This window comes from Melanotaenia boesemani, chromosome 9, assembly GCF_017639745.1.
Source record: "Melanotaenia boesemani isolate fMelBoe1 chromosome 9, fMelBoe1.pri, whole genome shotgun sequence".
Taxonomy (NCBI): Eukaryota; Metazoa; Chordata; class Actinopteri; order Atheriniformes; family Melanotaeniidae; genus Melanotaenia; species Melanotaenia boesemani.
In genome coordinates this window covers 27,687,395-27,712,615 of record NC_055690.1, presented here as the reverse complement: position 1 = coordinate 27,712,615, position 25,221 = coordinate 27,687,395, and the positions used below count along the sequence as shown (strand labels likewise).

Below are 25,221 nucleotides of genomic sequence, written 5' to 3'. Positions count from 1 at the left end.
CTTCAACTACTTTTCAGAAGAAAAACAGTAATGTTTGTACTAAAATGTGTTTATTCATAGAAAGTAATGTCTATAATCCTATGTGGTATGCATATTTCAAAAATATGTATGGTAATAATTTTCCAAGTCAAAGTTAAATGTACAAGGACACTTGGATGTTCTTTATAATATATTAACACACATGCAGAGTAAAAGTAAGTAAACTTTGTGGAATATTTAGTACAGACTGTTATAAGTTATAAGCATCAATTCTAAGTGTATACACAATAGTGGATATTAGTTACATTCAATAAAGCTATATTGGATCACCAAGGCCCTCCAAAAGCTGCTGGCAAAATCATGAAACTGCAAAGAAGCGGTACATATGTCAGTCATCAGAGGTTATTTGGAAAGGTGGGCATAGAAAATGGGTTTGACAACAAACCAATTATGATGCTTTTTTTACTGTTAATGCTGAACAATTTGATGACATATGCCAGCAGTGGTCCAGGAAATATGAAAACTGTGAGTATCACATGACCACGTGTGCTAATAGAAGTCAAAAATGAGCAATGTTGACTCGGTAAATACATAAATGAGCTCCTACTGAATGTGCAGGATAATGAATGTCCAAACTAAGAACTGGACAATTAAAGTTATTATGCTGTTTTGGGATCTTGCTAACCCAAAAGCTGGTTATCGTTTCACCAAAACTGCATTGAATGTTGTACACCAAGCAGGACTGTCACGCGTTTCCTTGAATCTTACATCATGATGTCTCAGGTAATTTTGGTATAACAGTGATGATGTAGTTCAAGATGAACCATAAAAAACTAATTTAAAAAAATGTCCCTCAAGTCACAGTGTGCACAATATTTGCAAAGCACCTTCCTAAAATTGTAAAAACAAACTAAGCAAAATGAAATCTTTAGTAGAGAGCCAAACATGAAATCCAACAAAAAATAAAAAAGGGTAAAATATCTAAATATCCAAATAATGTAGAATAAAAGTAAAAGTTTGTTACTCAACAAAGTAAGTACTTTTGTTATGCGTTACATAAAAATACAAACACATACATCAGAGTCTAAAGAAGGTTTTGCCTAATGCGAAGCAATGTAAAGGGCTGTGCAGGAAAGTGTTGTGTGCAGAGTGTGATATGTTTTCCTGAACCTGCAATCACAACTTAACTGTTTTAATGCATTTTACACTTAGTGTTAGTCTGTGTGGAAATGAACAGCAGCTTTGTTTTTTGTTGCACACTGGGGACTTTCTATTATCCATTAACACTGACCCATTGTCCACATATGAGAACATACTTTTTCTTAGAAACAGCTTCTTCTACCAAAAGAAAATTAATTTATATCATTATGCCATACTCTTTTCAAACTTCATAAAAAATTAAAACTGCACAAAAAATAAAGCTCAGGTCTGAGGAGAACAATGGATCTTTTTGAAACACACTGGATTTGTAAAAATCCTAAAAATAATTATTGAATCCTTCAAGTAAGATACAAATTTTACAGTTCTCTAAAACATGCCCAATATTGTAATTTATAAAAAGAAACTGAACCAGATTATTTATGGGGAATTTATTAGGCCTTGCTATGGCACAGTGTACATTACCATGTATGATTCTCAACATTCCTTCAAGGAGATAAACTCCTGATGGTGGAATAAGACACAGATACCAAGCAGCACATTTTAAGTTTGAATATGACATGTACAGTATGTGGTCAGAGTGTGTATGGTTGTTAAAATAAGCCAAATATGTTGGGTAAAGCAGTAAAAACATACAAGCACCACAGCCTGGTGCTGTCATGTTCCTTAGACCAGCAAATTCAAATTACAGAAAATGTATGGACATGGTTTCAAGCTAGAAAAAGTTACATGTTACAGTTGTGCCCACAATTATAACATCTACAGTATATGGCTTTTTTGTCACAATATCCTACTGAGTACTCTTGAACATGATAAAAAAGAAAGAAAAATAAGGTGATGTAAGCTACAGTAGTAATCGCTTCACTTGCTCCTCAGCTTCGTATGTACATGTGCCCAATAATATAAACAAACTGCTGACAGCTGAGTTTAAATTAATATAAAGTATCTCTATTCACAAATGGATTCTCCCAAGCTGTTGGAGAGACTAACGCCACACAAGTGCAAATGCAAATAGATGAGTTTTCACAAAGTGCTTTGTCCATTAACAAGAGACTGGCTATGTTACAGGAAATGTACAACTTTTACAGAAATAATAAGAAAACAATCTGAAAAATACACAAAAAAAATGTACAAAGATGATTGTATTTCCTTGACTTACTGAGATTTTGCAAATGGGAGACACTGCATGAAAGTAATTGAAAAAGTTTATCTATTTCATGATAAGCGCATCCTTTAAATATACTCAACTGGTTTTCTGTAGCAAGAAAATATATTCATTCATATTTATAAAAGATAAAGTAAAAAAGCAGCATTTTTTTTAAATCTAACTCAGAGTAAATATAGTCAACATGGGGACTTTGATAAACAAAGCTTATTACTGAGGCATCTGTATGTACAGCATATGCAGAAATGCAGTCTAAGAGGTTGCGGTTACATGTATTTACTGTGAGAGGGCCACAGCCACACTATCAGAAAAAAAAATGCATATGTACCATAAGCTGCCAGCTGGATACTTCGTGCTCTGTGTTGCACGCAGCCACAATTATTCAACATTCAACTCAAGATGTACTCATGTTATCAAGATCAAATTTTTTGCTGCACAAATGTTTCAAGCTTTATGATAATCCGTGCGGTACACTCCATAACTCTCATTGCCACCTCAGAAGTGTACCTGTCATTGGGGATCTGCGGAAATGGAAGGAGATCAGGGTAGCGAGTTCTTAGGCTGTCTACACCATATCCCTCCAGGATCTGAACATCGCTAGCGAGGCCTTTTAACTGGGAGTTGTACTCCTCCACTTTTTGAGCCAGTGCAGTTGGTTTTACATCTTTGTCAGACTTTCCTCTGACTGCATAGTCTGCAGCAATGAGTGCAAGCTTTGTGGCCAGGTAGCATTTGAAACAAACCCACTCATTAGCGTTTTTATGAAGATCATTACGAGCAGCGGAGTAGTTTGCTCTGGCTTGCCTCAGCCACCTGCGGGCCTCCACAGGGTTTCCAACTGTCTTGAAAGTTGGTGGTACAAAGAAACGGTGAGAATGCGATGACCCTGCATAGCTTGTGTAATGTTCCCTGAACTGTTGCCTTTCTGACTTGTGACTAGTTGCTTCCTGGTTCCAGGATGAATAAAACCTTTGAAATGAGAACTTGTCTGACTGGAAGCGAGTGGACGATGTGGAGTAGGCTCTCCTGGAAGCCCTGTCTGTGTTTTGATGATCAGCCAAAGACTGTTTCTCCATCCTGTTGATCTCATTCTGCAAATGCTTGAACACTTCTGTAGCAATGTCCAAATTCTCTGCATTTTTGTCAGGATGCCACTTGAGATACAATCGTCGGATAATCTTTTTTCTCTCTGTCTCAGGAAGCTTCCAAGCTTGTTCAACTACTAAGGTCACTTCTTTCAGAATCTCAGGCAAAGCATGAAGCTTAATCTTTTTTGGGGATTGTTTTTGAGAAGGAGGTCGGAGGTTCTCTTTCCCAGAAAAAAGAGGCGGCATCATTCGTAGGCCAGAAGAACGACACTCTGGGCTTGTCGGAGTTGATGGGCCACTAGTGTCTCGAACATGGGTGCTATCATCTTGTCTTGAGAACTTGTAAAGGTCGAGTGAACTGACTATTTTGTATTCACTGTAACCAATGTCGATCTGGAAGCATTTCCCAAGGAAACTTGTGTTTTCCTCCTCCTCTCTTTCTACTTCTTGAACAATGATGGCGTATGTGTAGGTGGGTTGATAAGACCCATATATGTCTCCACCCTCTGAGTCTACAAGGTAGCCCACATATTCCCCTGGGTAGAATACATTCATTGGATCCATGAGCAGTGTGTGGTGTATCTCAGCTGGTATTGGGGTTCCAGGGAGGGGAAGCTCCAGTTTTGAAGGCTCTGTTGAGTCATACTTTACGCCGAGATTGTCCAACTTCTCTGTGATTCTGTAGATATCATTGCATCCCAACATGGCAATCAGATAGGATGTGTCAGAAATCAAATTGTCTGTAGCTGACTTCAGTGTCATAGCGAGTGCCAGAAGAAAGTTAATGTCTTTGCTGTCTGAATGCTGGATGTAGAGATGAATCACAGTTATCCCATATCTTTTAAGGAAGGCAAGTGTTTCACTGCGACTGTGTGGGATGGGACTGCATCCTTTTACTCTTAAAGTTGTCTGGAGTTTCTCAAAACAGGACACTTTCAGTCCTTCGCAAAGTGCTTTGCATAGACGTATGGCTTTTTCTTCATTTACAAGGTATGCGTTATCATTCTCATGTTTCATTATCCTGATCAAACCAGTGATGAACTGTTCTGATGACAGCAGCAGCTGAAGGCGACCTTGAAGAGAGCAAAGAGCTCCAAACTGACACATTTTTGGAGAATCCTCATCAAGTTGCTCCTCAAGGATGCTGCTCAACAGTCTAGGCCTTAGTTTCTGTGGCAATAGCATTATGAGTTTTGTGTGGAAGGAGTGATCTTTTCCTAGATAACATTGGCTCATGTCAACAAGCATCTGAACGCCAACATTACCCTGAATTCTGCTTTTGTAGTGTGGGGCATCATCGAACACCAGGCTATTGGATTTTGCTAGTCTTCCATCATGGCTTGGCAAGTAAAATATCAAATCTCTGAGACTCTCAAGATCTTTGCGAATTTCCACTGGATCATTGTGAAGAGACTTGAACAATCCAGAGACAACCCGTTTAACAGTTCTCATTTCATTTGGATCAAGCTGCTTTCCCTCTGAATTTCTGTAAATTCTCCACAAAACTTCAATATATTGTTTGGTGGACACAACATCCTCTGTGCCAAGAAGTTTGAAAAGTTGATGGAAAGTACCAAGTTCGAGAGGCAGTTTGTACAAGTAGGGTTTGAAGTCAGATTCATTGTCCAAATTAATGACCACTTCTTCAGGTTTCAGCAATTTCCAGCCGTCTTCAACCATGACAAAGGCCACGCCACGAAGCTGGTAACGGAAATCCCGTTTATCTGCACTGAGGAACTCGTATGTTGATCTTAAAACTTTGTTCCTGGTTTTCACCATCTCATCATCTGGGTTGGATATATTACAGATGTTCTTGCAGTTGCTAATGACTTTCTCCAGCGGTGGGTCCAAGTTCACGCCCAACATGTTCAGCACTTGATCAAGTTGTTCCTGCCCGCTGACAGTGCTCTCCTCTTGGTCCTTTATGCTTGAAGGTGTAGCTTTCTCAGGCAGGATTGGACACGATGTCCAAAGCAAGTGAATAATATCTGTTTGCTTGAATTTTGGGTTTACTTGAGACCCACTGAAACGAATCAGTGGAAGGGTTTCACTCATCTCTTGGTACTGAGTATGAAGCTTGATGAGTTCTTTGGGAGCCCTTTCAGGGCACAGAAACTGAATCATCGAAAGCTCCTTGAGAAAAGTACCCTGGAACAGATCTGACCTCTCTTTAAAAATATGATTCAAGAGGACATCAACAGTGGTTTGAACTTTTTCTTTGGTCCAACTCTCTGTTTGGGCTTTGATGCTAACTTCTTTTGCAAACTGAAGAACCTGCTGCTGCGAAACCTCATGCTTGAGACCAATATTCCTCAGAAAGGTTATCCATGAGGTCAGCAATAATGTCCCATTCTTTGGTTTTGTCACTTGCTCAACTTTCTTAAAAAAGTCACTCGGTATGAATGACTTTGCAGGTAACATAACTTCAAACACATCCACTGTCTCGTCATAGAAAAACTTGGCTGGCCTGAGTCTGTTTGTGTAGTCGTAGATGAACGACAGTCCCTCCAGTTTCTCAAAGAGGTGGTCCTTCATCTTGCATGATTCTTCCATTGACATTAGTCTTTCCTTCAAGTATACAATGTGTTCAACTTTGGCATCATGGGAAAGAATCTCAAACTTTGGCAGGAGGTGTTGTAGGTAAATTTCTAGGTCATCAATCGGCATGCAGCCAAGAAAAGTGTAAAGTTCTTTCAGCTGTGGATTGTCAGCAAGGAAGGAAAAGGAAGGTGTGTGAGTCCATTTTTCTATGTCTGCAGTTGGGATAGTTTTTGCAAGGATGTAGTTTGCCCCATAGTTTGCAATGCTAATGTATCTCCCACTATATGACTTAAAGCATGGGAGGAGTTTGAGGCTCTGTGCATCTTGTTGTGAGAGGTTGGCCAGGTTGCAGTTGAAATACAGCAGAAGAGCCTCAAAGTCCTTGTCAGTCAGGTTTGCTGTTTTGAACGCAGATGTTTGAATCATGTATTCCACAACTTTCAGAATGCTTGATGGATTTTCAATGTTTGCTGTGTGCTGTGCCAAAAAAGGCATGATTTGATTCTCTTTCACACATATTTTGTTCACTGCGAGCTGGATGCATCCTGCTTTCATCAGGGTATGAAAGACTTTGTCATTTTGGCCCTGGGGAAATATAACAACATTCATCAAGCTTAGAGGCAGAAGAACATCATGATCTGGGACAACAAGTTTTTCTCTTGCCATGAATTTGATTCCAGGCAGCAGAGCCCAGTCTTTAAGAATGTCAAGCACTGTCTCGAAGCTGGGTTTGATGTCCACCTGATCTTCCTTAACAGCCATATTCTCACTGATGAAGCTCCACACATTCTTTAGCCAGGATTCATTTGCAAAAGTATCTCTCCATTTGACAGGGACCTTAGTTCGGTACTCTCTTGGAAGAACAGACCCTAGCAGTTCACCAAAGCTGCTGATATCAAAGTTCTTTGCAGCTCCTGCTTGCAACAGTATGTTGCTGTACCTCATGTACAATGTATTCATGAACATTTCTTTCCTTGGTGATATTAGTTCATGATGTGTGGTCAGGAACTTTGGTTTCTTGGAATCAAACACCTGAAGTGTGTTGTCCATTGTTATCAACAGAGGTAAACCCTCGATTTTGACTTCATCCACTTCCACATCTTTGAAACAGTAGTCAACTAGGAGCTTCAGATTATGAACTAGCTTATAGTTGGACTGCTGGAGACGACATGGAAGTTTTCCGACATGGCATGAGGTGTCTGGTGAGGAGAAAGTGTGAAGAAAGTTGCGGACATCACTTGGTGTTACATAACTGACTGGGATCCCTGCGTCCTCCAAACAGAAGTAGATGTTTGCTGTCTCATCGCAGCTGTGAACCAGGTTGAAACCGATCTCAAGAAGCAAGGCTTTCAGCCTGTAGACATTTTCTGCCACAGACTTCCTTGACGTTATGTTGTACTCTGTGTTTTTCAGATGCTGAAGCTCATCTTGTAGCAGATTATCAAAGAAGGCTCTGCCTTTGTTTGAAGTGGATGTATTCACCCATGATATGTAAATGACAGAGTGCATTTCAGAGTTGTCCATTTGTGCTGCTCTGACAACAGGGAGCAAGCGCTTTAGATCAGCATGGATGCAGCTGTACACTGCTTTAACCAAGCAGTACCAATCTGGCTGTATGTCAAGTCGGTTGGCTGGAAAGAAAAACAGATATTTCCGCAAAGTATCTTTCACAACATGAAGTGGTGTTCCTTGTAGTATAGTCATGGTAGGATCAGGACCTGGAAAGTACTGACGCTTTAGCTGAATCAGCAACTCCACACACGCAGGGGCTATCAATGACGTCATCAAGTTATTATTCCAGTCACTCCTTACCCCCACTCCATTGTCATCTCTCCATAGGTTTCTCCTAGCTGAGTCCAGGGCAAAATGCCCATTGACATGAAAAGGCAAGCCAGTCTCGAGTGACAGGGGTAGGAAGCAGAAGGCTCTGTGTGGTTTTTTGTAGTTGTGAGTTACACATGCAGCCACACCTCCACGTGGAAATAGAGTTATGTCTTCATTTTTGTGAGCAGAAATCACACTTTTTGAGACATTTTCCATGTTAGAGAAGCCGGATCTGTTACAGATCATCCATGTGGTCAAATTTCCCTCAGTGTCTTCTATGTCCATTGTGTAGGTTATCTGCTGAACTGGAATAGCAGTGAGCTGCTTCTTTTTGGTCACGCTGTCGATGACAGAGGCATGGAACTGTTTGCGTTTTAGCCGATCACCATCTGTTATTTTGGCTGTCACAGAATAGAGCACTTTAAGTTCACCAGATGCACTATCAATTTGACAGATAGATATTTTCTCCATGTGGTTGAGAAACATGAGAAGCTCTGCACCATCTGTTTTTAGCTTGTCCAGGAGGTTTTGCACCATTCTGTCAGATGCAGGGACAGAGCTGATTTCTGAAGTCTTTGCCATATCCGTGGAGCGAATTGGAAATCTGAACATTGTGCTGCGTTCTAGCTTAAAATGAGCTCCCAAATAGAGATTCAGAACATCTGAAAACTGGGATCTGAAGTCAGAGTCCAAGTCTCTGAACATTCTACCAGGACTCACAGATGTAGCTCCAGGTGCATACTGTGCATGCGGATCAAAGATGCATAGAATGTCATTGTTTGAGATGAAAGATGGGCAGTCAGTTATGTGATAGACAGAATTGAATCCTATGCCATACTGACCAGTTTTTCCTGGGTTGGCCTCCTTTGTTCCTCTTCCAAGGTTCTGAATGCCTCGGATATCATCCTCTGTGAAGGGTTGATTGTTGTATACACAGAGGGCAGGGCCTTGCATCGGTATCCACTTGTCATCAAATATTCTGTCAGTGGGGTGTGTCCTTGAATCGAACACAAAGTAGATTTCTGTGGCTTTGGCATCATCTGCATTTTGAAGCAGCTCTTTCAGCATTTCCTTCTCTGATGGATAAGCATTGAGAATGCTTTTAATTCTGCTGGTAAGTTTTTCTTTTTGTCCAAACTCACTGCCAAGTGGGGTGAAGCAGACATTCGAAGCATATCTCTCCAATGCTTTGTGACGTTTTGGAACTGCGCCCAGTTTCACAGCAACTTCTCTTGGAATGTCCCCATGACAGTATTTCACAGAGGAGTCTCTGACTTTGATCCATGGGCAGTCATTGTAGCATAGTGATTTTGATGGTTGCAGTGCTAGATTGGAATCTGGTAACAGTATCCCACCATAATTCACTTGGCAGTACTCCTGGTTCTTATCCCGTATTAAGCTCCATATTCCTTCACTGATGATTCTGCGACACAACTGGAAGTTTTCCTCTGTGAGCACCCTTCGTCCACAATCTTGCTTCACAATTTCAAGGACTGCAGAGAAATCCTCAACTGTGAAACTGGGTTGCACACCAACATTTTCAAAGAGCTCACGACAGCTGTTTCTGTATTTGTTAGGGAGCTGATATAGATGGGGTGCAGCATCAAAGTTAAGGTGGAATGCAACTTTGGAGGGACTGACGTATGTGTTCTCCACCAAGATGGAATTAAAGCCTTTCAGTTCCTCAGTTATTTGAACTTTTGCATTTTCATCCTGTAGCATTTCCTCATGGAGGTACTTGTAACAGGCATTTGTTATATTTTCCTGATAGAGAGTGACTCCATCAAATGACTCAGAGAGTTTCTTTAGTTGACTGATGACCAGTTCAACTGAGGGCTTCCTTATTAATCCAAGACTGTCTTTCACAGCCAGTGACATTGCACCACAACCTTTGAAGGATGGGGAATTCTCATTCAGGATTGGCTTCATAAGACACACCGTGTCCTGATGTTCAGTTGTGAAGAGCTCTCTAGGAGAGAACATTGTTGTTGGGGAAAAGCTGTTCCCATGCCACGGTAAGGAGAAACCTGCAGGCCTTGTCAGAAACGGCAGAAACTTGATGTCCTGTAGTGTCTCCAAATGCTCGGCTACTCCTGGATCCCTCATCTTCAGTTTTTCATCAATCAGGCTCAACAGTATGCTGCTGCGAAAACATGCAGTTGTGTGATCATTTTCATTTAGATCAATAACAGACTGAGCACGCTCAATCAGGTCTTCCCAGGACAGATCATCTTTCACCATGCCCAGCAGCACTAGTTTTACCAGACACACAGGGTTTACATAGTCTTTAGAGGTCCCTTCAGGAAATCTTCCATCGTCTGTGTTGTAGAGTTTAGCTACTCTTCCCTCTGGATGAATAAGCCTTGAAGGTAAAACAAGCTCCTTGTTGGGGCCAGAGCATGGGATACAAGGAGTAACCCTGAGGATCGAGGCAAAATCTTCTAGCTTTTCATTCAAGACATAATGCATCAGGGGATCTCGAAGCTCTTTGTCAATTTCCTCAATGTGGGGGAAAAAGACTTCTGAAAAGAACTGCTTCTCTGTCAGGGTGTTTTCCATTAATTTTCCTTTACATCCAGCATCCTCAAATCCCTCCTTCACCCAGTCAGGCAGCTCAACAGCACAGAGGTTTTGTGAGCCACTTTTCTTGAGGTATTTCAAGAATATCTTGAAAGCAGCAGGACCAATGTCTGGCCTGCAGAGTAAGGTATCGTCAAGGAATCTGACATATTTGATTGATACCCAGGTGTTACCATCTGAAAAAACTTTTGCCTGATCACTGTCACCTCCTTTGGAGATTTCTTGGTAAACACCCTGGCTGATCAGTGTAAAGTCATCATGTACTTGACTTGGATCTGGCCATGCTGCATAATAGCTGTACTCAAGCAGTTCTCCACTTTCAGCCATTGAACGTAGCATTGTGAGTGCTGCTAAATAGGCCTGGACAATGACATGTCTCATGAACACAGAGTTCCACTGTCCTTTGGTGTCGGTCTTCCAGATCTCTTTGCGGTTGGACGTAACAGCAAAGCAACCATTGATATGGACTGGCAGGCCTGTTTTGATTCTGAGAGGTAAGTAACAAAACACCTCTCCAATTGGTGTGGCATTTGTCTTCACAGTCCATTTGCGATTTTCCTCCTCAGAGAGCAGAATAGCCACCCCTCCACAAGGCACGAGTCCATGTCTTTTTCCACTGTCACTGATGGAAAACTTGAGTGCCTCACTTGCATCCATGCATGAGCAAATGAGCCAGTTGGTGACGTCAACTGCCTTCTGCGGCATTTCATCTGTGAGTCTTCTTGTCTGGACACCTTTCGCTGCCATCTCGAAGTACTGGTTGGGATCTTCTTCTGAACCCCGGAACAACGGAGAATGGAGATCAACAATGCGCTTGAATACATTGAGAAACTCCTCCACCATAACGCGTATGATGCAGCCAGACTTGGGAACATCAGCAGGTATCTTACTGGTGCTTGCTACTTTCTTCATAACCTTTGCTGCAGATTTGAGGATGCTCAGAGGTCCATAGGAGGCTTTGGATGACCACACACTTTTGTTAATTGTGACAACATCTTGTGCTCCTGCTGGGTTTGGTTCCTCATATTTCAAGTATTTAAGTACCATACTTCCAACATGCTGAGTGAAGAGAATGAACCGATGGCCACATATGCTGAACTCATCAACCAGAGAATAGATGTCAGTGGTATTGTAGTACAGACTACTGATTTCACTAACAGATGCCTCCTGCTCTGTTCTGAATGGGAGTCTGAACAGTGTACCGTTGTATTTGTATGGTGAATCCTGAGCTAAAGGAAGCTGGCAGTTGAAGACATTGATGAAAGGCTTGAACTGGTTGGGAAATTTTCTCAGCCTCTTCTGTTGTTTGCTCCAGTTGATTTTGATCCCTGGATTTGACCTGTCTCTGATGTGCTTGCTGATGTGATTGATGTTCGGATCAAACATGATCATGAACTCCCTGCTCATTATAATAGGGATATCAGTAATGTGATAGACAGAATTGAAACCCAAGCCAAACTTGCCAACTTTGTCTGCTTCACACCTCTTCACTGATCCACCTAACCTCGTGATATTCAGAAAGTCTGTGTCTGAGAAAACAGCATTGTTGAAAGACCACAAAGAGGGCCCATGGCAAACTATCATGCCAGGGTCCAGGAGATTTTCTCGAATGTCTGTGTTTTTTCTCATGTCAATGAGGAAACTGCACTCTGTAGCACTTGCATCATCTGCATTCTGAAGGAGCTCTTTAAAAATGTCTGCTACAGATGGATATTCCTCCAAGATATTCTTTATTCTCACTGTTAGAGGTTCTTGTTGGCCTGACTGCTCAAAGCCAAGATTCTCTGGGTTTATCAACCTTGTACTCAAACATGGTACTTTCAGCCACTCTGCAGTTTTCATGGGGATGTCATCATGAACCAATATAATTGGCTCTGAGGCATCTTCAAGTAAGTCATTCAAATCATCAACCTTGATGTCACAGTATGTGCATTCATGAATGGGTTTCATTGCTAATTTGCTTGGGTCCTTGTAGCAAAGAATAGGCACATGCATGTTAGTGTCCACAGGTATCTGATTGTTGTACAGCCATCTGAGGATGTTGATCAGAAGCAGAATGTCATGTTTGCTTTCCTCCTTGGTTATCTCCCCTTCACATCTTTGTTGGATGGTAGCAATGACATCCAACACATGGCTTGGGACAACCTCTTCAACAGAGCCACAAAACTTAAAAAGCTTGTGAAACTTTCTTATTGTCTTTGGCAGAGAGTACAGGTAAGGCTGCAAGTCTAGATCAGGGAGGGGTTTTAGGACTGTTTGGCCTGGTGATGAGAATGTCTTCCCTGTCCACACCCAGTCAAAAGGAAGTGATTTCATTGCTTCTCTCGCATCCTCAAGATGAGCCTGCATGAAACCATAAATCTCAAACAAGATCTGCTGGAACTGATACCAATCCTCTGTGGTGAATGCTTGAGATTTATGCCAGTCATTCACTGCTTTTAAATGCTGCAAAACCTGATCCACCTGTGGCCCAATAGATAGTTTCAGTGCCTTCTTCATACCTGCAGATGTGTGTTCAACCAGTGCTACTGAGGATCCCACAAGGACTGCATGGGATACTTCACACATCTCAGACAAAGAGCAGATATTGACAGTATCTCCAACCCAAGCAAGAGATTTAGGGTATGTTAAAGGTCTTTCTTTGCAGACAGGTACCCATTTCACTTTTAGCAATGATGTCTGAGCATCAGCTGATTTTATCAGCTTGGTTTGCTTGTTAAGTATTTGCAAGAGTGTTCTTGCCTTTTTGATTATGAAATTCCAGTCAGGTTCCTCGCTGCTTTGCAACTCCTCTATCTTCTTTGCCACTGTGAGTACATCTTTTTCACTGAACTGCACTTCATTTCTTAGCCCCAGTTGTCTAAGTGAATGAAGAATATCAGGGGATGTTGTAAATGTATCTGTAGGAAACCTGGTTTTCTCTTCCATGTAGAATAAATCCTGTAGAATCTCCAGTTCAGGATCAAAAAGATCTGAGGCTTTGACTGACTTTCCAGAAGGCAACTGAATGAATTTAAGGGCAGAAAGCCATCCTATTACAGATGAGTTTTCATTCTTTAGAAATGCCAGATGCTTAAGAGCCCAAAGCATAATTTGGGTTGTTTCGTCTTTTGTGTAGAACCCCTTCTCAATATCCTGAATGATCATCTTCAAATATTCTGTTGTTTTCACTTGTTCAACATTTAGCATCTTGATGAGACGAATTGATTCCTCATCATGGCAAGCCACTAGATTTTGTGATAGTTTCACATCTGGTGGATATTTGGCTCTATGATGTAGAGCTCGGGCTCCTCTCAGTGATGTAAATGCTGAAGTACCCTCAGAACAGGCCCCCACTTTCTCAAAGATGGAGACGTCAAGCAGAGTATGCTTTTCCTTCTCTGTGATGTCAGACAATCCTGCTAGATAGTTTCTGAGTGCAACTTTCTCTTTGACAGAGAAAGACGAGACTTGGCTTGATAATCGCTGCACTGACAGTCTATCCATGATTTGTAGAAGCATACTGGGAGAACATGGGTGAACATAATTCTTGAGCAAAGGGTGCTGCAAACACAAATCCAGCTTTTTTATAACAACTCCTCCAAGTTTTTCCATGATTTCAAGAAGGCTTTCGGAAATCGGTGCTTCTTCATCAGCCACAAGAATTATGGGTGAGGGGGTTTTGAGACGTAGAAGCTTAACTGTGCTCATGCTTTCCTCAAGTGGCACAAATGGGATCAAAGGCATGTCTTCAAAGGTACTCAGGTCATCAGCAAAATTAATATAGAGATGCTTCCAAATCATCTTTAACCAGGAAACTGTAGGATGCTTTAGCTCTCTGTTTCCTGGTTCCCACTCAACAATGAAGTCCCTTGTTGGCCAGGCTGTAGCTAGGATCTCCTTGATGAGTCGTGATGATCGTTCAGGGTTCAGCAACTGTAGCTGAGTGCAGGGCCTTCCTGTTAAAATAGTAAGAACATTTCAATTAGTCTTATTTATTATTTCTGATGCTGAAAATAACTTAAAGGTTAGATTTTTTTGTGGTTATTGAAGAATGGAGCAACCACAAGCAACAATCGAATGTAGCATATACAAGCCTTTTCATATTCTGCCCATGAATGTAAGTTTGTTTTTTTTTTTTACAATATAACTTGGTTTTTATTTAGTTATTGAAGAACAAATGCCAGGTCAAATGGTTAGGTTCTAAAGAAATTAGAAAGCAACTCAGCAGCACAAACAGATTCCCTTTGATATAAATTGTTTTAACAAAAAAAAAAAAAAAAAAAAAAGAAACAAGATATACATATATATCATGTTTACAATAAAATAGCAATATTAGTAAGTAAGCCACACAAATAAACTTGCAAAAATCTGAACACAATACTCCTTTGTTAATTTTTTCTAAGAATATAATAAGTCCTAAGAACACTTACCATTTCAGTGTAGGGGAAGTTGTTATTGTAAGAGAATAAAAACTCTCTATTTTCCTTGTTACGTAAAATCCCTTAAAGCATTTATCACACGAATATACAGTAACGCATTAGTTTTTGTTAATAATAGTAATGAAATATATGACACACTGAAATACCTACCAGAGCAACCCCAAAGAAACTGCTGAACTGCAATTCAAATGACAAATTCAACATATGGAGTAAACTTTAATGTGTCTGTCTTAGCAGTTTATGCTAGAAAATTGAACCAAGTATATACCCAGTATATACAACTACTAATAAAATCTTGAGAAAGTCATCAAGAATATGCAGGAAATAATTTGTTGTAAGAAATAATAAATAAAATAATAATACAAAAAACTGTTAAACTGCAGCACTATCTGTGCCTTTTTATTTGGGTATGGGTGTCAGATCTGTTACTTAGCATATTTTCCCTGCCTGGCTCGTGGCCCTCTTGTGACAGTCATGGCTGAGCATGGCAGTGGGTCAACTAAGAATTTTATCTGGTGGATCGAGTGGAATGTGTGGCACAAAAACAAAGCATGCATTCTCTATCGTCTCTTTACTGTCTCTAACTATGAGGGGTGTATCAGCTTTAATGTCCTGGTATTGCTGCAGGACAAGATGACATTTAGTTTCTATGACATAGCTGAACCCATACTGTCATCAAAGGGGCATTTCAGTCTCATTTTGAGACATAGCACTGCCAGTTTACAGCGCTGCCCGTAAACCTCTAAATCATTTTAACTAATACTTGTATTTCAAATTCATTTAGTTGAAAAAATGTATTTTACTATATCAAACTGTTTAAGTTACTGCTGGAATTAAGAATGTACAGAAAAGTGAAACACACTTTTAAACAGATTATGATCTATTACCTCTGCTTTTGGCCGCTTTCTTCAAACTGTCCATCACTGACGGCTTTATACTCTCCAGAACGAACCGATGCTCAATTCCAGGATACAGAGACCTTAAGATAATGCAAAAAATGCAGTTATGTGTCCATGTTTTTTTTACTAAAAAAACTGTACCCACTTTTATTAAGCTTTTGTTAATATAAAACACATTCCCCTGAATATTGTAGGTATAGTACAGGGGTGGCCAACGTCGGTCCTTGAGAGCCACAATCCTGCAGGTTTTACATGTTTTACAAGTCCGGTCCCCGAGATCTACCATCCTGCAACTCTTAGATGCAACCCTTCTCCAACACACCTGAATCAAATGACTGGCTCGTTACCAGACCTCTGCAGAGCTGAATGACATGCAGATGACATCTGATTTAAGCGTGGTGGAGAAGGGTGTCATCTAAAAGTTGCAGGATGGTAGATCTTTAACCGGACTTGGGCACCCCTGACCTAGACCATCAATATGTGTGTATGATTAAAACTAGACACAGAGCCAAATAAGTACTTTGCATTGTTCATGGAAATGCAATCCAGATTATTTCAGTAAAAAAATGAACATTTACAACCAGAAACTTAAGAATACTGGACAATAAACAATTTGCCTAAGTTTTTACCTGGGAAACACCTCAGATGCGATGTAAATGGCATCCTTTTCCGTGACTGAGGATGAAAAAGTTTTAAAAGTCTCATCTTGCAGTGGCAGGAGCTCAAGTCCTATAAGGTCACTGTAATTGGTATCACTTAGGACAAACTCCAGCAACAGCAGCTTCTCCTGCGAGGGGCCTTTGTGTTTGTTCTTCCTGATCGTCTGTCGCAACAAAGATGGATTTACCTTCCTCACTTCAGTGGACTCAGTCATGTAGGCAGCCAAGACAAAGTCAACTGCAGCAGGCACCTTTGCCACCTGCAATCCTGAGCTTTGGAGGTAGTTGATCACAGTCTCTGAAATGTCCTCATCTGTGTCCAGCTCTGAGAACACTGCCTGGTCCACCCCAATCCAGCTTTCACTGAGGGAATAGATAACTTTCTGTTGCAGAAGTTCATTAAAAAGCGGCTGGAGAATGGGAGTCCAGCGAGACTTCACCTGCTTAGGGTCTGGCCAGGCCCTATACGTCCCTGTAGGGGACAAAGGAAAGTCTTGGTCTCTTTTAGTTTGCACCCTTTTTATAGCCTCAGTTATGAGAGTGAAGTAAGCCCTCGGGATGACAGTGATTATAAGCAGCTCATTCCACAAGGCAGCTGGATCTCTCCACTGGTCCACTTCCCGCCACTTGATGCTCCTACGGTTGTCTGTGAGGCCGAAGAATCCGCTGACATGAACCGGGAGCCCTGTCTCACTCTCCTCGCCAGGTGGAAGAGGAAGGAAACAAAAAGCTCGTCCTGAGAAACCAGATGAGGCACCTTTGTCCTCTTTGTTGATCAAAGAAAGAGGCAGGGCAATACCAATAGTAGGCATGAACTTCAAATCATCTGCCAGAGAGTCCAACTCAGCACACATCCCTCTCCCCCCGACTCCATTACACACCAGCCACGTCATCCTCTGAGTCTCTTTCACTGTTTCATCCTGAGTCTCTATGTTGACCTGGTAAGTGACACATGTTATAGAAGAACTGGGGACCCCATTGCTGTAACTATCCACAGCCTGACCCAGTGTCTTGAGTGCGTTGGGTCTTTCTAGTTTATCATCTGCATTCTCTGCTGCTGTAACCTGAAACAACATGCGCTCTGTGCCATCAGACTCTCGCACATGTAAGGAGATCTTCTGAACGCTTTTCAGGAAGAGAAGCACTGTGTCTGCATCCGCTTTGAAAGACTCAAAGAGCTCCAGAACCTTCTCTTTGTTGTAAATGTTGCCACTGAGCTGGGTAGGTTTCATGCGGAGTGGGAAGCGGAACAGAGTTCCTGGAAAGCTGCCATCTTTAATGGTTTTCTCAGAACTCCCAAACATACCAATGTAGGGAGCAAACTGGTCAGCGAGTTCTGTGATCTCCTTGATGTCTGTCTTTAAGTTCCAACACTGTCCAGACTCATTCAACCCAAACAGGGTTTGATGAGGGTCCAGCATGGCAATCTGGTCTCCGCTGAATATGCTTGGGACATCTAAAACGCAAATGTGCACAACAAAACAAAAAAATTGTAGATACAAAATTAAATTAACATATTCTATTTTCACTTCTACAGATAGAGATGCTTTAACCTAACATTAGTATAAAGCAGGGGTGTCCAAGTCCAGTCTTCGAGAGATAATAACCTGCTACTTTTAGATGCTTCTCTTCTCCAACACAGCTGAACCAAATGGCTGAATTCCCTCATAAACTTGTTATTCAGCTCTGCAGAGGCCTGGTAACAAGCCATTCATTTGATTCAGGTGTGTTGGAGAAAGAGGCATCTAAAAGTCGCAGTAACTCTCGTGGACTGGGTTTGGGAACTCCTGGTGTAAAGCATAAAACAAACATGTAGTTATTGGTATCATTTCCTGTGAGTACTTTATAAGTTGCCATTATCTAACAAGAAAGTGTTTAGATTGGAGATTTGATAAGTATTGCTTTACCTCACAGGATTTTAGATTGGTGGAAGAATATCAGAAGATAATTATCTCTATCCATCCTGCATTTGTTTTTTAAATGCTCCATAATCATTTATTCTGTAGTCAGACTCTGGGATTTATAATCATGCAAATGACCAACATTAAAAATGTGAGCAAAGCACATTCAGTTCAATAGAAAACAGTTAAATGTCCTAACATAGACATAAGTAAACATTTGGATATATATAAATTGCATTTTAAAACAATTCTCACCTGTAATATGATATACGGAGTTAAAGCCAATACCAAACCGTCCAACTTTCAGCGGATCATCTCTCTTTCTGCTCCTTGCAATCTCCTGAATCCCATTCCAGTCCTCCACAGTGAACACAGCATCGTTGTAGACGTACAAAGCTGTTCCTGCAGGTCAACATGAACAATTTCAGAAAAATCTACCAGTACACACACACTTCCTGTTAATGGGAAGTTCCTCTATGCTGTGATAGTAGCATGCAGGGGGGGCTGACGTCATCAGTGATGACCAGCAGCTTGTCCAGTGTCCTCCTCTCTGCAACCGCCACAACAGACTCTAGCAACATCTCTACAACAGTACCAGCACATCTGATTTGTCTGTCTATTCTGCTTGTGTCCCTCTTCCTGGTGTGCCTTTCCCAGCACACAACACACGCACATGTGAGCTCAGCCAAATGTCCCTGTCATTGATCTTTCCTGCTGTACTGCTACTTTACTAAGTGCTAACCTTGATGTTGAGCCATGTCTGGTGACCAGAGAGACTCCACTCCATACTCAGTTTCATCGTACAAGAACTTGACCTCTGTGGCCCCAGCATCCTCTGCATTTTGAATCAGCTCCTTCAAGATAAAATGGAGAAATAGTGCAGCAATTCCTTGTCCTTAAGCAGTCCTTAAGATAAGGACATTTAAACTGAAACAACACAATTACGTCAGCTTGTTGGACTAAAGCTTTAGTTCAAAAAGCCCTACAGTAAAATAAGGCAATAATTAGAGTACATAGCTTAATTTAGGACTTAATCCCTTAATCCTGGCAATAGTACCACAATGTATTACAATAAAGCAGAAGACAGCAAGTTGAAGTGAAAAAAAAACTACACTATTTATTATTTAGAGAATAACATTTATGGTTAGTTAGTCAACATTCACAAACATCCAGTCTACTTTCTGGTAAAGATATAATTCAGCAAATATTATCATTTATCATATTACTGGGCTTACCCATTAACATCCATAAGATTGATAAAGGTTGTTTTCAGACAGTAATAATTATGCACAACATCTGTAGATAAATGCCTCAAAATCAATAAAAATGAACATAATGATAAAACTAAGCACTTACTTTTAGAATCTGTCCACCTTCAGGGTACCTTCTCAGTATATCTTTTAAAAACTCCACAAGTGGAGGCGTAGTCTGTCCAAACCTCCCTGTAACAGACACGCTGAGTAAACTTCACTGTTACAATAACACCTTTATTTTTTAAGGTAAAGGTGTTTCCTTCTTACCTCCTCCTCTGAGACCCCTTCCTTCCAAAGTGATGGATACCTCTGAGCTTCCTGTGGGCACCAAGCTACTAATCTGCACACTGTCTTCCAGCTGTAGAGGATTGAGGTAAAGGCAGGACTTAACTTTACACAACAAAAGAATAAAAAATAATAAATAATCAGATGACTTTTATAGTTTGAAGAAAAAATAGAATGAAATTAAAGTCCTCTGTAAACAGTTTAATTATTCAGAGAATTATTAAAAATGTCTGTTTTTAAGAGATAATAAACAACTGTTGTTTTTGCATCAATATTCCTGCATCATTTGTCTCTCGCTGCAGCAACTACTACATCAGTTGTGGTGAATTATTGCACATTGGATGATAAACTATCTTTTCCTGGTGCATGTTTCAAAATCAATGCCGCAGAGAGTAAGAGCCGGCACCAAGCCTGACAGTGCAGCTGTTTAGGGCTCTTCAAGGTGACACTGCGGCCTGCTGCACTCAGCACTCTTTTGACCATCATCATGCTGGCTGGACCACTAAACTGTGCATAAGAAAAACCCTCAGTCATCACCCTCATTATGCTCACGGCACCGTGAAATAATCACTGCACAATTGAGGACAAAGGCCATAAAGTCTTCTGTGCCAGATTAATATTTGATAAGTGAAGTGCTTACATTACATACACAGTTTAAAAGATGATTAATATTAACTGTTATACTAAACATGAAAAATTCCAAAGAAAGACTTAAACACACACTCAATAGCTTCCCTCTGTTTAGAATTTACACAGCAAATAAGTTTTTAATAAACAGTTTAATATATTTTATAATGCATTCGTTAGCAGGACTCATACCATTTCAAATAATAATAAATAAGCCAGCTTAAAGTACAGTACTACTGTAATAGTTTGAAGTAATTTGTAGCATTTAGCTCATGGGGCTGAATGTTTTATTTAATTTGAGAGCATGCAAAGACATGCATCTGCAACAAAAAAGACTCTTCTTCTTCTCAAAGGCAAAACATTCCTCAGTTAAGTGCATCATCTGGCACAGTGTCTCCTCCATTAGACTACTGCCCATTTTTTATTGCATCAGCCAAAAGAGCAAATTAATGGGAGACAGATTTATATCAAGCCAGCACAATGGAATTTTTTTCCTTATTTTGTTCTAGTGAATACTTCATATGATAACTTTAATAGGAAAAGCAGAATTCAAGATTACAATATTCCTTTTATATGAAATCAGCCTTATAATGGACATGGTATTTGCTGGCAGGGGTAGCTTGAAGCTAATTTTTGCATATGAGACCAGGGCGGGGGAAGCTGCCAGGCAATGACCAACACCTGGTGCTTTCTGTCAGCTGGGGCTTGAGACACTGGGTCAGGTGCTGTTATGTTAGGTCATTCACTGAGTGAGCTATCACAAACTACATACTGCACATTCATTATCCAAGAAAGGGGCACTCTGGTCAAAATCATCTTTCATATTACAAGTTCTTAATTATTACAACTAGAAAGAAATGTTGCCGTGGATTTAAGAGTAATTATTGTCCTATATTGCTAGGGATAAAGTAATTAAGCTATTGTATTGATCGAACAACAGATCAATACACAGTTAAATTCATACATAAAGGCCATGCTGAGGTGAGTCATGAGATCAATAACAATGCAGCATCTGTTAGCAGTTTAGTGTGTCACAGTATTAGTGCAGTTCTTCCTCTGGTCATTGTGCAGTTATTGGTAAAATGTGACAAAGCCACAGAGCACCATGTACTTTGGAATAAAAAGGAATCCAAGGAATTTGAGAATAATAGACTTATAAATGGATTTCTGTTGCTTTAATCCCCTTCACCAATAACAGACAAATGAGGAACAAGAAAACACGCTGACATGATCCAAACACTTTTCCTTTTAATTAGTATCACCATTTTTTGCCTAGATCACTTGGTTCCATTATCATTATGATATATCAATGATACCCTGGAGACATTCACTCACAAAGCACTCACCATTCGCCCATTGTGAAGCAGTCGTTGCTCGTTGACCGGGAAGTTTGTCTCTTCGTAGAGCAGCTGTTTGACATCTTGGACAGATGTAAAGGGAGAGACTGGGTATGACCTCAGACCAACGCACTCATGACGAACTGTCACCCATGGCAGCCTAACCAAAAAAATTATTTGAAATAAATGTTTAACATAGTCATAAAGTTTTTACTTTTATCTAAACTTAGTGTAATTCACACTCAACTTACTAACAAGACCATTACCTGTAGTTCGAGGGTAGGGGAAAATATACAGTATAAGAATCTTGCTTAACATAATTACAAATAAAATGTTAAGATGGATGAAAGGGAACTTTGTTAATTTAGGACTAGTACCATTTCAAGCGTGTATTAGACCCATCAAAAGACCTGATCACAATAATTTCATTGCAGGTCACCTCTCTCCATTCCCATTACAGTGAATATGTGTAATCCAATGTGTATTACCAGGTATGGATGAGTGTTTTTCTCTTGTGTAAAGAAAACCACTAAATTAGCTTGTGGCTGGCAATAAAACAAAATATTCCTGCTTATTCAGCAGTAGGCCACTGGATCCATACAGCCAAGTGCACACTGGTGCATTCACTGAAGCTGGGTGGGTGTGGCAGCAACTCCAGCAGATGGGTGAGAATCCCCTTAGCTTTGTTAAACACACAAGCTGTGTGAGTAAAAAAAAAAAAAAAAACCAGACCTACAAAACTATACTTATCTGTCAAAAACTGTTATGACTCACACATTATCACAATATTGGTTGTTTTAATACTGAACAACCTGAATATCTAATGTATTATATTATATTATATTTACTGTATTTTTCTGACACTATATTTTCGGAACACAGTAAACTTACCACGGGTCTGGACAGTTTGCCATGTCGTTGCTGCCTTATGTCCCAGCACACACACTTTCATTGGACTATCTTCTCCACTGAGCGCAGGGATACTGCACCCGGAAAGCGTCTGTAACAAGACAAGAAAACCGTTATTTTCCTAAATGAACCTGTCCATTAAACTCAGCACTGTGACTAATTTGTACCATACTAGTTTGAATTGGCACAAAAAGACCCATAAAAGCATCATTTTGTTGTAATAATGGCCGAGAGGCTGTGTTTAAGGCGTACATCGCCGGTGCTGTGTTACGTTTAGCCTCTTTTATCCCAACAAACCTCACTCACTTGTATCAGTCCTGCGCGCGCTCTTAACATTCCTTCTCTCAAAAAGCTTATACATTTCACAGCAGCCCGAATTCATAGAAAAAAATTACAATAGCAAGTAACATAGTTAATTCCCTACAACAACATACTAACTCCTTCAAAGGCTATGTTCTAATAATAATGAATTACACTTCGCGCGAGAGAGGGAAAAACAGCGGACATGAAGCAAGAGGATTCCCCCCCCGTTAACTTCCGTTTCGTCATTAATCCAGTCAGGCAGATTTACCAAGCTCAAGTGTGTCTTGACTGAGAATACGCCATTACCTTGAACCTAAACTGTAATACATGTATTTCATTGTATAAGCTTACTTAGGTTTTCTAAAATTGCCACCTCTATAAATTAAAGTTGAGTGAATTATTGCAGCGCATGCGTAGTAGCGTATCTGCAGAAATCGCTTTATCAAGTGCTTAATTTAATCAGCTGTTAACTATACTTTAACAAGGTAACTCGGTACACGACTGTACACCAGGCCAGTTCATCTGTAGATCAGGCCAAATGAAACGCAGGATATTATAAAAAAGAAAAAGAAAAATCAAGAGCTCTCTGTCTCTCTCTCTGCCCTTTTCTTTCAGCCCTACATGCCTTTCAATGTAACCAATTGATGTGTTGCATTGATGTTTTTAAGTGAACGCCTGGCAGCTGAAATAGGCCACTTTGGATGTGTGCCAAACCAACATTTTGAATTATGAAAATCTGTGCCAAAGGGGTCATATTCACAGATAGAATATACAGATGCAGTAAGCCTCGGTTATTATTATTTTCTCTGTAAAGTTTGGAAAGTATTTCTGGGATTGTTGATCAGCTTGGAAGAATTATATCTTGCGCTTCTTACAGAGCAGCTTCAACTCTGAGTTATTGTGTTTTCTCACATGAACACCTCACTCCAAGTCCTTCTACAAAGTTTTGTTGGATTTAAGTTTTATTTTTGATATAACATTCATTACTTATTCTTGAACCATACTTTTGAAAATGGACTTGAGTACTATGGGTTGTCTTGACGAATAAAAATGTTTTGTAGCAGTCAATTCACAAACTGATGTCCTGTCATTTTCCTTCAGCATTTGTTGTTATATATTAAACATTTTTGCTCTGCCATTAATGACAGGTTGTTCTAGCCCAGCTGCAGCTAAACAGGCCCTTACATACTACCACCACCATGTTTTACAGATATAAAAACTTGTTTCCCTGATGTGGGAAATGCATTTAGCTGCTTGAAAGTTACTCTGAGTTTCTTTTAAAGTTTCTGACAATTGCGCACCATGGGCTTGCAATAATTGCGGTCATTGCAAGTGATTTTTGTTTGTTTAATTTTTTATTAATTCATTTATTACAATTTCTCAAATGTTCTTTTTCTGTTTTGTATTGTTTTAGTGTCAAAATATCCTGAATGATCTGGCTTGTTAACATTACTGACCATTTACAAAATCTCTTAATTCTTTATCATTTAATACACAGCTAAACTGAATGCTTGCCATGATTGCATTTCTGAACTGCACGAGTGGATTGTGCAGCTGAATCATGGGAGTTGTAGTCAAAGAGCGCGAACGCCAGCACACTGCAGTCAAAGATGCGCACGTCAACTTTGTAGACCAAAATCAGTGGCTTAGAGACGGGCCTAGCACCATCCAGTCGATCATCCACGTTTCTAAAACTTATAGTGAAATAAAATCTTCAATAATACAAACACACAATCTATTTTACTTGGCTATTTCCTTTTGGGCTGCTTTACATCATAATGGTTTGGATGCTGATTGCTCTGTGCATGGTTTTTATATTTATATCTAATGACCTCACACTTAAATATGCATTTCTGGGATGATTCAAAAGGCGGTGCGATGCAATGACTTCTTGATCAATCCGGTATTGCTGTGGAAAACTGACATCATCACATGAAAGTCAAGGACTCCCATCTCCCTTTAAGTCTTTTAACATAGCTGCTCAAAATGGCATCTTGGTTTCCCGAGTACACGCACTAAATCACCATCGTTTCAATGAAAGCAAACTATCGCAAGATACGTCTGACTGACATGAACGAGATTAGGCAAAACATACGCCAAACTTACCGCGATTACAGTCGCCCAATAGAGAACCCTCCCTTCTCCGCAGCCTGACTTCCTATTCAACAGTAATCATGTCTATATGCATTATTGTGTTATGTGCAAAAACCCTTAAAGCTATGTTATTTTCTAGTGTCCCATTGCCCACAGAATACACATCATAATGCCGCATTGGAAAGAAAAGGTGACACT

General features: G+C 40.3%; 1 protein-coding gene across 1 annotated transcript; it reads right to left on the bottom strand.

The window, feature by feature from the left end:
• Positions 1–1,503: 1,503 nt before the first annotated feature.
• On the bottom strand, positions 1,504–19,621 carry sacs (sacsin molecular chaperone). The gene is made up of 6 exons (XM_041995549.1): positions 19,572–19,621; positions 18,958–19,069; positions 18,471–18,617; positions 16,285–17,770; positions 15,644–15,735; positions 1,504–14,273 (listed from the first exon to the last, which is right to left on the bottom strand). Exons 2-6 carry the CDS (start codon positions 18,971–18,973, stop codon positions 2,722–2,724), a joined length of 13,293 nt encoding a protein of 4,430 aa, XP_041851483.1. The 5' UTR covers positions 18,974–19,069; positions 19,572–19,621; the 3' UTR covers positions 1,504–2,721.
• Between the last annotated feature and the right edge of the window lie 5,600 nt (positions 19,622–25,221).

Excerpts from the sequence above, each read along its gene's own strand:
- sacs (XM_041995549.1), bottom strand. Across the intron at positions 15,736-16,284 it reads GCATCTGAGGTGTTTCCCAG|GTCTCTGTATCCTGGAATTG; the intron begins GTAAAAACTTAG and ends CATTATCTTAAG. Across the intron at positions 14,274-15,643 it reads GAAAGCGGCCAAAAGCAGAG|GAAGGCCCTGCACTCAGCTA; the intron begins GTAATAGATCAT and ends CTATTTTAACAG.